The following is a 12,746-nucleotide window of genomic DNA, read 5'->3' as shown; positions in this document are numbered from 1 at the left end:
GTCCGCTTGCCCCACTGTTGCCCAGAACGCTGGGGGATGATCTGCACTCACTAGCATGCCTGGATGGTTCAAAAAGGCGTGGTACGGGCTGGCGTCTCTCCTCAGCTTTTCTTCCTTCCTCCTGATCATCGTCGCCTTGGCTGTGCCCCATTGGTTGAGCGGGAAAATCCTGTGTCAGACTGGAGTGGATTTAGTCAATGCCACAGACCCGGAACTGGTCAAATTCATCGGGGACATTTACTACGGGCTCTTCCGAGGGTGTAAAGTTCGGCAATGCGGCCTCGGGGGTCGACAGTCCCAATTTACAAGTAAGTATAATAGGGAGTGTAAATTGATGTATGCACTTGTTGTTTTGCAGGGGTGCTTATGTCTAAACGTGGGATTAGGCTATCGCCAATTTATACATGACATCACTTTAGGCAGTCAACAGCTCCTATGCAGCAACGCAAAGAGAATTTTCCTTACTTTTCTAAAAGAGAGAAATGAAAAGACTAGAAATAGGAACGTGTATATTTTGTACTTTACTTCTAGTAATAATGACTAGTAAACTATCACGGGTGTGCCACACATCCCACTAGAAGCTGCACATTGCCTGACTCTTTTAAGCTTTACAAACATCCTTACAACGAAAGCGTCGGGAACGCTCCCATTTTTCAGCAGAAATACATTGAGGCTTGAGAAGTTACATAATTCACTCATTCTGCCAGGGAAACAACAGAGCCAGACGCCAGACCCTCGCCATGTGATTCTTTGTAGTCTTAACCACAACGGTGCACAGGTGCAGACTGCCCGCAGAAGGGGTCCCCCGGGAAACCTGGCAACTGCCCCCCACATTATGAAAGCTTCATAGCCTGAGGACATTGCTGGGGCTTGAAGAGCAGGCGCCAGGTTTCCTGGCAGGGAGACTGGGGACCAGCACTTGATGGCTTAAAGATGAGCAGCCAGCAGCACTGGCCTGAGTTCAGAGCTCCTCAGAAGGTAAATGGAGCCATCCCGTGAAGCCTTAAGGCAGGAGTCCAAAAAAGTCTTGGAAAGATCTACTGGGAAAGAGAAAACAAAACAAGCAAGACAACATTCAGCAGCCTTTAGAATCAAACCGGCAAATCACTAGTAAAAACACTAGTAAAAAATAGTGTTCTATAAAACTATAGTTCATCAGTGGCTTGGTAATCCGAAATCTTACCCGTCACTTGATTTTTGTATCTCAGAATGGTGGCAATGTTTTTTTGTTGTTGTTGTTGTTTTGTTTGTTTGGTTGGTTGGTTGGTTTTTTGAGACAGGGTTTCTCTGTGTAGCCTTGGCTGTCCTAGACTCGCTTTGTAGTCCAGGCTGGCCTCGAACTCACAGCGGTCTGCCTGCCTCTGTCTCCGGAGTGCTGGGATTAAAGGCCTGCGCTAATGTTTTAAAAACTTGGCCAGGATAGGAATCTCACTAAATACATAAAGATAGAATTTTCCACCCCTTGACAAATTGTCTTCATGTCTATACAAAAAGGAAATACATGTTCATTTTGTTTATTGAGAAAAATCTCTGAGTATATTTATATTCACCCATCAATTAAAATGGGAATAACTCCAATACTACTACAACCTAGGGGCCTGGAAAGGTAGCTCTGGTATGGGCACATGAATGCCTGTAACTGCAATGCTTTCTGGATTGGAGACAAACAGATTGCTGGAGCTTGTTGGCTGCCAGCCTAGCTCTGAGTTCAGTGAGGGAGAGACCCTGTGTTTAAGCAATAAGGCAGAGATTGACATGGTGGGACATCCAATGTCTACTTCTCGTCTCTGAAAGCCTGCACACAGATGTGCAAACTACACACACACACACACACACACACACACACACACACACACACACATTTTAAAAAGTAGAAGTTGAATAATAATCTCACAATGGTCCTTTATCTGGGTTCTCTAGATTCCTAGTATGTCCATGGGACATTTATGAAACTTTAATATGCAAGAGGATGGCAGGGCAGCCATGGGTCTATAATCCTCAAATGGTAAGGCCCTGCCATCCTCAGCTCCCAGAAATTTAAACTGCTTCTAATGAGAAGCCGTAACAATAAATGCCTTTTGTTTGCCCTTTGGAAAAATTCAACAGACGTCCCTTTCTCTCCTAATCCATCACAGGCACCATCCCTGTGTCCTCTACTGTGGTCTAAACAACGAAACTGTGCATTATGTATCCAGGGGGGTTCATTTTCAGCTGTGAGTTGGGCTGTATTTAAGAATGTTGCTTTCAGCTGCTCACAGGTCATCCCCCAAAGATGTGTAAGTGTGCGTTCACAGTACCTTGGAAGAGGCCATGCTCGAAAGGCCTCAGGGAGCCTGAGGCAGCTTCTTCCTGTCATCAGCTGACTTTGTACACTGTAGGTTAGGGAAGTTGTGCGTCCTGCATCTCTAAAGAAAATCTAAATTCCTTCAGGGTCGCAGCTCTCAAGTCCAATAGAATGTAAAATAGCTATGGAGTGTATTAGTATCTCCCAGCCTTGGCAGGATTTTCTACTTTCTGAAGGTCTTCAGAAAAGCCTCCCAGTCCACAAGGCGCTGCACAAATCAGCAGAGAGGAGCTGGTGAAAGTGCCTTGTAATCCTTAGAATGGGGAGTTTCTACTGAGTCTCCTCTTCAAACAGCTTCTTTCCTTACCATCACAGAGGCTCCTGGAGACTCATCCGAGAGCCTCAGCTCCCACATTAGTCATGGGAAGAAAACCAGGAACATTGTCACCAACAACCACTAAAGTCCTTTCCATACCTCGAACTTCTGAAATAAAAGTAATGCTTGAGTGGCCGTAGAAAGAAGCAACAAGCATTAAGTTAATGGTGTGCATCCGTCTGTGAAACCAAGCTTCAGCCCCACCCCATGCCCCCCCATGCCCCCCAATACCCCACCCACCACACCACACCCCCACCCCTCATGGGTCATTTCCTCTGTCTTGATTGTACCGGGACATTTTATTAAAGAACAAATTGAGAATCAGAGAAATCAATGCATGAAATAAGTTCTGTGACGGTGCCTAAAATAGAGTATGTTGCAGTTTTCAGTCTCTAGTCTCTTCCCTACACCTTACCCCAGAAACATCTCCAGAAGAGCTAAAACCTCGGTCTGACTTCTAATTCCATGCTTATGTATTTGTGTCACCCAGGCAAAAGATCGCGTTTCTGGGATCAGAAAAAAAAAAAAAAAAGAAAACCAAATCATCTAAGTTTTTAGATGCTGAGAAAATAATCAGTCCTGATAGTCAAGCAAGGTATCACTTCAGTATGTTAAAAAAAAGTTTAAATTTAAAGTGAGCCTTCTAGACTGTGAACTTCATTGTGATTAAAATTTTAAACTCTGGTTTATCTGAGGTTTCTGATTTCTGTCGGCCTGTTAGTAGAATAGTTAAGGCATGACTTCCTGGCTATGTGGTCTTGGCTCAACTACTTAACTGATCTGGGCCTCAGTTTTCTCATCTGCAAGAATAAGAGAGGGAGGGTGGCCTCGGTAATGAGCTCAGTCAGTAAAGTGTTCCTCAGGTAGGCATGAAGACCTCAGCTTGATCCCAGCCACCCATGGACAAAGCCGGGTGTGGTGGCAGGCCTTTGTAATCATCACACTGGGATGGTAGTGATGGGAGGATCTTCAGGCCTTGTTAGCCAATAAGCCTGGACTAATTGGAGAGCCCTGGGTCCCAGTGACAGACTCTCAAAAACCAGGATGGATAGCATCTGAGGAACAACCAGAGGCAGGCACACTCACATGCGTGTACACACACACACACACATACACACACACACACAAGGGAGGGGAGAAGAAAGAATATGTATGAAGTGCTTGCACACAGCTTGTACTTTATTATCATTATATATTTATTTATTTATTACCATATTTAGTACCGTTATGAGTGGTGGCCAGGGATCAGCTGTGTTCATTGCTGTGGATTCCAAGCTGCAAACTGAACTTCAGTTTCATTAAGTTAGAGATGCCCAAAACTCTTGGAGATAGTACAAACATGAGAGAGGAGCGAGCCACAGCTTTCTGGGAGCAGTATAGTGTGACAGAGCCAAATGTAGAGTTCCTCCCAAAAGCTAAAAGAAAGAACTGGTGCACTGAAACTCCTAAACAAAGACTTGAACTTCTAAGTAGTGACATATAAAGAGTAATTGAGAGCTCAGCTCCCGGGGAGATCCTGAGCTGCGAGTAACACACACAAGTATGAGTCTTAGAAAGAGATTCCCCCTCTACCAACAGTCTGTGTGTATAATTAAGACACTTCAACTGGAGGCTGAGGGTTGGGTACCCATTACCTCCTTCCCCTCAGCACTCCTTGGGCTCCACGATCCCTCCTCTCCCTCATCATAATATGGTTCCCAGTTTCTCATTTTACCAACTCCAAATATAAGTTCATATCATCATGAGAACGTGGCTCTTTCTTATGATATCCTACCAAAATTTATTCAACTACCTTGTTGATAGGAGGAATTAATCTATCTCCAAACTTTTGCTATTGTTATAAACAGTCAATGTGTGTACAGAACTTTGAATACATTGGTCTGTCTGGAAGGCAATGACTAGCAATGAAATTGCTTCGATAGATATTGCCTTTGATCAAGTTGCTCTTTAATGGGGATGTAGGAATGCGCATCCCTACAGGACTCAAGAGTGACTTTTTCCTACACTATAATTAACAAGGAGGTTTAAAGTCTGCCAATGATGTGAGTGACTATTTTGGATTTTAAGGACTCAATGAGGGTTGCTGTACTAGTCATGTGTCCTAAGTTCTGCATGATCAAGAAAGAGGAAAATCAGATGGGCAATTAGGTATAAGCTATGGTGTCTGAAATAAGAAGAAGCTCAGGGTTTGAAAAGTGGGTGCTGGGTCTCAAGAGAGAAGAGTTGTAATGGAAACAAAGGAAAGAACAATGCCTTGGAAAGACAAACTCCTTGGAAAGGAGCCCATCCTTCCAGTCAAAGTTTCCAAAGCCAGGAATAATGACCTGCAGAGATAATGGCAAAAGGAAACACAGAGCTGGAAAGAAAGTTGAGTCAGAATCCAGGATGTAAATGTAAGTGGTGCCTGGAGGTCTATGAATGGGAAGGGCACAGTAGCAAAGAGAAGAGCCCTCTCTCCAGCCCAGCGTGGCAGTGCATGCTGTAATTCCAGCCCTCGGGAGGTAGAGGCAAGTGAATCTCTGTGAGTTTGAAGCCAGCCAGCCTGGTGTCCACATCCAATTCCAGGCCCTTCCTTTTCAGGCTTGAGAGATGCCAACTTTGGAGCATACTCGGGGATTCCTTCATGTGCATTACTTTTAAATTTTCCATGTAGAATTGTTTAAAACCAACCTTAAACTCTTGAAGCCACAAAATGCACAGGCCTAGAACAACAGAGTTCAGGGCTGGCTTGCCCAAATACAGCGAACTCCTTGTCTCCAAGCTTGTGGTGAAGGGAGTTGACAACTTCGACCAGATCCCTTATCCTGAAGACTGAATGAGGTGATGAGTCTACAGAGCTCAACCCATAGCTATGCTAGGCAGAAGGCAATTACCATCGTCTCACACCGCCATTACTAGCTCCCCCTGTAGTGGCAATGGAAGGAGGCCCTGCGAGGCCCAATGCCTTTCACAAGTTAGAGAGTAAACATAATGACAGCAATACGCACAGATGTCATGTCTGAGAATAGATTGTCCCGGGCAGTATTTGAAATACGCTTAGGGCCTCGTTTCATTTTTCTCTACCAGCACCAGTGGCAAACATAGAGAAACAGAGTACAAGTGAATAGTTCACGAACTTCTTCTGCCATGTTCATGTGGGAAACGGATATTTTCATGAAGTATTATACAATGTGACAACTAAGTGTCCTTGATACTTGGAAGCAGTAACACCTACCCTGCCCAGCTAGTGCCTATAAGGCTTATGTGAAGTGTAGCAGTTCACACCAGCCCCCAGGACTGCAGGCTTGGTGCAATGCCAACTGTGGGGCGCATTCAGATTTTGTGCCCACTCCAAGACACAGCTGACTGATGGCCAGCAAATAAGTGGCAGATGTAGGATCTCAGGGAAACTCTTGTGGTGTTTGTTTGTTTGTTTGTTTGTTTGTTTGTTTTAAACCCAGCATATTTGTCTCTTGCCCTGGATAAGCCAGGTCTGGCACTGTGAAAGGACCGTGTTCTGACCTTGAAATACCATCTCTCTCCGCAGTCTTCCCACATCTGGTGAAGGAGCTCAATGCAGGCCTCCATGTCACGGTGCTGCTGCTGCTCTTCCTGGCACTGGCCCTGGCTCTGGTCAGCATGGGCTTCGCCATTCTCAACATCGTTCAGGTCCCCTACAGGGCAGTCAATGGCCCTGGTGGCATCTGCCTTTGGAATGTCCTGGCAGGTAAGAAGCCTCCAAGGGAAAGAGGGTGGTGTCCACACCATCAGGCTGGCTCCCAAGTGTTAACCAGAGAAACCTGGAGCTCCTTTTTTCGGGGCTCTTAGTCTTGTTCACGAAGGAATTTAAATACAGATGCAGAAAGAAGCTAAAGGGCATTTTTATTGGAGTTTGGGGTGGGGGTGGGGAATGAGAAAGTGGGCAAGGTATAAATCTTGGCAGCTGCCAGGAGGACAGAGATGGAGAAGAGAACGTCCATGACATCAAGAAAGCAGAAGCTTCAACAATGGAGGTGGGTAAGCTATGCGGTGAGTGGGGGAGCTTTACAGGATGGGTGAGAGAGTCCAAGGTGTCCCAGAAAGCACTCAGTATCCAAACAGTAAAAAGTTTGCTTGGTTGTTTGTTTTTTAAAGTTACATTTTCAGAAAGGTGGGCAGGTTGCCTAAGTGGCTACAGAAAAGAAGAGGCTTTGGAGAAAGACAAAAGAAATATCTTATTAAGGAGCTAATTATTCCTCCCTTCCCCTTAGTACATTCTCTCAGAAGTCAGATTTCCTAAGGGTCATGAAAGGGTGAACTTGCAGTCAGGTGATTGACAGGCCCAGCTGGATTTACTCTTAGACAGAAGGGACAGGAAAGTGCAATGTTTAGGCTAGTTTAGAATGCCACAGCTCCACCCACGGCCACTTAATTTCTATTCTTTTGACCAAGAAGAGTAGCTTTCCCTTAATGGCTCTCTACTGGGTACCCCAGCCCATATGGCCATTTAGATCCTAAGGACAGTCTTCCGTTTTTGGCATTATTACCATGGAAACAGAAGATAGGGTCCAAAGACAACCAGGAGGAAAGAAGTTTAAAATGACCACAAGGGAAGTGTCCACCTTAGTGGTCTCCAAGGCCATCAAACCCTGTAACATAGCTAGTTGGGTGTTAAGTATGAAGAAATTAAAATAGTCACACTCCACTCCTGCCCATGCACCTCTCTGGGCACAAAACCTTGGTGGAAATGACTGTTTTCTTTGCTGAAATTGGCAATGTATAAGCATATGTTCACATGGATTAGCTAATAATTCACCTTTAATCATCTATAATGAAAATAACGAAATCCTATGAAAAACAGTTCTGTCTCAGAAGGCCCATAACAGATGGCTAAGGTTTCACCGTGGCAACAATCTCTGATCTCCTTTGTTTTGTATAAGAGGATTGTCAAATATAAGCACAGGTGCTGGGTTTGTAATCTATATTATAGTGCATCAATTGCTCTGCATCTGCCTTTGTGTACTAAGGCTAGCTACACTGAATAGTCACATGACCACAGGTATCATATCTCTGTAAAGACTCTCATCATAAGAAGTATTCAATCCTACTCATTAAATAAATACTTATTTCTGAACATGCACTTCCTCAGAGAGGTAGGACACTCAAATTTAATGGTTCTCAATCTGTGGGTTGAAGCCTCTTTGGGTGTTACATATCAGATATCCTGCATATCAGATACTTACATTATGATTCATAACAACATCAGCATTACAGTTATAAAGTAGCAAGGAAATAATTTTGTGGTTGGGGTCACCATGACATAAGGAACTGCATTAAAGGGTCACAGCACTATGAAGGTTGAGAATCACTGTCCTAATCCCACTGATGAAAGCATAACAAATAGGCAATCCGAAGAAACATATTGTCAAAAGGAATAAAAATGTAAATAGCCCTTGACTACTCTTTGACTGAAGAATCCCATATAAGGGTTTCTGGGAAAAAAATAGGAGGAAGAGACACATAGGGTACCTGCTTTGCTGGAGCAGTTCATATCATCTAGAATCCCAGAGGCAAGGCTATCCTTTTCTTTTTAAAGTAGGCAAGGCTCAATAATAAAATAATATACATGTTTCTAAAGTCTTGCCCTTATAGGATATTTTACAATACAGGAAAATGTTCATGTGAAGGGGAAAGAAACCAAATTTTAAAATCTATTTAAGAATATTTAAGTGTATTTTTAAATTAAATGTAAAAAAATATACTAATATGTACAAAGTAGCCTTTAGGGCAAAATGAAGTTTGAATTTTCCACGCTTATAGTTGTCTCTGGTGTTCAAATTTTCTTTAGTGAATATGTAACAATATTTTAAAAAATAACAGCATATATATGTGTGTGTGTATATGTGTGTGTGTATGTGTGTGTGTATGTATGTGTGTATGTATGTATGTATGTATGTATGTATGTATATGCTGCTATTTTTTTTAAGATAAGGTTTCACTCTGTGTTCCAGCCTGAACTCCAACTCCTGGTGACCCTTTTGTTTCAGTCTCCCAAGTGTTAAAATTACAGGCATGAGTCTCCACACACAGCTAAGAATGGGTTTTTGTTTTGTTTTAAGACAGATTCTCACCACCTGGACAGCCTGGACCTCTCTATGTAAACCAGGCTACTCTCAAACTCAGAGATTCACCTGTCTCTGCCTCCCAAGGGATGAGGAGTACCACTTTACTCAGGCTCCTTCCCCCCCCCCTCCCTATCTGATTCTCTTTGCAAAGGTCAATTGTCCTTAGCCTGGCAAGTCTTGGAATTACAGATATGCACTACCAGACTCAATTTAACATGTCTTTTTTGACTATCAATTTAAATCAAAAAGGAATAAGGGGAGACCCACCCTATAACTTCACTGCTTTCCTCGGTCAGTTTCCTTGCTACTTTCCACCTTCTGTAGAAAAGAGCGGCCGCAGGGTGAAACCTTATCCTGAAGAATTGGATCCTACCTCTTCCTACACAGCGCTCATCTACACAGAGGAGTAGAGGGTCCGGAGAGCGGTCTTCTAGCGGGGATACCGCTGGATAAGAGAAGCATCCAGATTCAAGTCCATCAGTCATTGTTCTTACTCTCTTTCTAGACAATTCTCCCTCTTGTCTTTGATACGGTATAGATTATCAACTGCTCTTAGACGTAATTCAACTTGGTGTTGCTCTATCAATTCTCCAAACCCAAAAGATTTTGTTTCACGGTGCAGAAGCGCCGCGTCAGTGGAGACCTTACAAACTGCCTAGAGGAGTCGTAAGTAATGGCACCGTCTCTGGGTTTCAGGTGGAGTCGTGGCGCTAGCCATCGGCAGCTTCATGGCTGCGGTGAAATTTCACGACTTGACAGAAAGAATCGCCAACTTCCAGGAGAGGCTCTTTCAGTTTGTCGTGGTAGAAGAGCAGTACGAAGAGTCATTTTGGATCTGCGTAGCGAGCGCCTCAGCCCACGCAGCAAACTTGGTTGTGGTGGCAATCAGTCAAATTCCCCTCCCAGAAATCAAGACTAAAATGGAAGAGGCCACAGTTACCCCCGAGGACATCTTATACTGATCACAGGTGAAGACTCCTGCACTTGTCAGCTGTGTCTGACACTGAACGATCCATTTATTGACTAATTCTCATTTCCCTCACCTGTCAAAGGGGGACAATAACAACTTTGCAAGCTTTGCTGTGAGGTTCCAACCGTACCATTGGTGATGCTGCAAGCACAGATCTCTGCGAATAAGGTCACCTTGCTCTCTTCTCTATAAAAGGAGTGGGGGGGGGTGCAAATAAAACAGTGATCATGTCCCTGTCCTGAGAAGTAATGTTGCCACATGACACAGAATTCAAGTAGCAACAGTAACAGTAAGAACAGAAATACCTGTGGGTTTCTGAGCTGCCACTACATACTGGACACTGGCTTGTTGGCTTGTTTGCTTGGCTTTTTGGTTTGGTTTGGTTTGGTTTGGTTTGGTCTTTGGTCTGGTGCTACTGATCAACTCTAGGCAAGCACTCCACCACGGAGTAACAGCCTCATCCCAGCGCACCATTCCAAGGAAGACTTTTCCACCTATTCACTGGCTAGATAGATCCTCTCAATATTCCCAAGTGTCCAGAGCCATTCTAGCTCCATTTGACAGAGAACTCAAGGTACAAACAAGTTGTGTAACTCGGTGAGATGAGGGGTGAGATCTAGTTAGGCCAGGACCACAATCCATATTACCTTTAGATAATATTAACTTTGTACTTCAATTCTGATAGAAACTGTGCGAAGACAGAACAAAGTGCAGATGATACATTACCAGATTAAGTATCCATATGAACAAAGCTAAGAGAAGTATTTTAAAATTTTCCCACCTCTAGACACTTGGGACAGTTAAATAAGATGTGGTCAACAGCAAAGAGCCGATGTCTATTCTTTCTGGGTCAGGGTCTCTTGCCCATGTGGCCCATCCAGCAAGCTCAGGTAAATCAAGACCAGGCCAACAGTGGGTCTTTCTAGAGGCCAGTAAGTGTCACAGAACCCATCTCTTAGCATCTAAGCTTTCATAACTCTAATGTCTTCCCTTAGGTCTGCCTAGGATTGATAGTGCCTTTCAACAAATGCTACCTTCAGGAAATTGCCCTGTCCTTTTAAACCTGTGCTGCTGGTCTGCAGTTTGATGGACAAGGGAAGCAGTGGGAGAATGCTAAAACAGCCCCAGCAGAGAGGAACAGGAAGGCATGACGTCTTCTGGATGGAGTGTGGTACTGAAGTTTCGCTGAGCTAACATTTGATCTGAATTGTGAAAGATGAGTACGCTTTTTCCAGTGGTGAGGGATGCAAGGTTGATAAAGGATCCAAGATGAGTCCATCATGAGGGAAATACACAAGGCATGAAGTTCCAGGGAGGCCAGGCATAAATATGTTGAGTAGGATGAGAATGTGGTCTTCACTGGCCTGTTTTGAGTGGCATTTCCTAGGCAGTTTGTGAGAGTTAAGCTACTGTATCAACTAACTCACATGGGCCATAACAATCAACTTTTTAGATGCTTAACTGAAGACCCTTTTTGATAACGTTAATGTTTGCATCTGACCTTTTAGAAGTCTGAGGGCCTCCTCCAACTAGTTGAATGTCTTAATGGGAAAAGGAAATACTGACTTCCCTTAAGGGAGGGAGAATTCTGCCTTTGGACTGGATCCCTGAGTCTCTATGCAGCCTTTGATGTTACCAGGTGAAAGTGGTTTCTCAGTTCTTGTCTTCTTCAAGGAAAAAATCCATCATGGCAGAGGTAGAAACAATTTAAGCAGGCATTCATTTAGCAAAGCAAAGTGAGGCCTATACTCTAAAAGGGAAGGAAGTATGCAGTCCCAAAATATGGGGCAGTCAGTGGGTCAAGCATTGAACATTTTTATGAAGTACTTATGATGTATTCAAATTTGTAGGGGTAAGGCAACTTCTGTTCTCTCCCAAATCATGAGAGGCCAAAGCTCCCTTTGTAGGGTAATTCTTCCCACAGTAGTCTTGAAAGCTGACAAGGAAGATAAAAATGCAAATGATATTATAATGAGGTCAGACTCTTGCCAATGCAGACTCCCTCATAAGTGTGCATATATAGCAATGGAGAAAGTGCCTACTTGACTCTGTTTTGAGTATAGAAGGATGAACATAAGGTGGCTGTTGACAGACCAAGTGGAGTTCTTACTAACAAGAGACAGCTCCAAGACCTGCGTACTTCCCTTGGTTCCCTTACATGTAACTCCCTGCCTGCCCAGGGACAAACTACCAAGATTCAGCTGCCATTGCCTTGGATCCCTCACATTTAGCTCCTTACCTCCCCAGTTTCACCAGCAAACCCTGCAGAACTTGGACATGTCGTCCTCCACAATTCTATGAACCAACTCCTACGAATCTGTCAGTCCAGACCTCTCTCAGTCAGATAGACGAATCTCTTCCATGGAGGGTCAGATCTCCTACACAGAATGGCACAATATTTGCATATAACCTATATACATTAGGATCGCTCATAAGAGGATGGATGAGGGATTGTTTGCAGGAGCTTGGACACCTTACCAGTGGCTACTTCATGAAAGAAAACATCATCCCCTACCTCACACCCTCATAGAGTGGTGGGGCTTCATGAGATCCTCCCCTTCCCTGGCAGGATGTTTGCAGGTCCAGTCTTATACAGATCTTGTGCAGCATTCCTACCCATTCATTCCACACCAATCTCCCCCCTTCCCCCCAACTCTTACATTCTTTTTCCCCTTTTGTGCTGGTTAACTTTTGTTTGTTTTGTTTGTCAACTTGACACAAGCCAGGGTCATCTGAAAAGAGACAGCCTCAACTGATAAAACGCTTTCATCAGATCAGCTTCTAGGCAGGTCTGGGAGACATTTTCGTGACTAAAGACTGATATTGGATGGTCCAGCTGATCCAGCTTGACTGTGGGTGGTGCCATCCCTGGGCAGGTGATCCTGTGGTGTGTGTGTGTGTGTGAGTGTGTGTGTAAAACAATCTGAGTGAGCCATGGAGAGCAAGCTGGTAAACAGAATTCTTCCATGATCTCTGTTCCAGTTCCTGCTTCCAGGTTCCTGCCTTGATTTTTCTCCCTGGCTTTCCTTCATG

At 44.1% G+C, this 12,746-nt stretch overlaps 1 protein-coding gene across 1 annotated transcript; it reads left to right on the top strand.

The window, feature by feature from the left end:
• On the top strand, positions 1-9,813 carry CLRN2 (clarin 2). Its single transcript, XM_084798937.1, has 3 exons — positions 1-308; positions 6,187-6,366; positions 9,440-9,813. Exons 1-3 carry the CDS (start codon positions 56-58, stop codon positions 9,703-9,705), a joined length of 699 nt encoding a protein of 232 aa, XP_084655063.1. The 5' UTR covers positions 1-55; the 3' UTR covers positions 9,706-9,813.
• The last annotated feature ends 2,933 nt before the right edge of the window (positions 9,814-12,746 follow it).

Source organism: Acomys minous (assembly GCF_964271855.1).
Source record: "Acomys minous genome assembly, chromosome: 10".
Taxonomy (NCBI): Eukaryota; Metazoa; Chordata; class Mammalia; order Rodentia; family Muridae; genus Acomys; species Acomys minous.
This window is presented reverse-complemented; position numbering and strand designations above follow the sequence as displayed.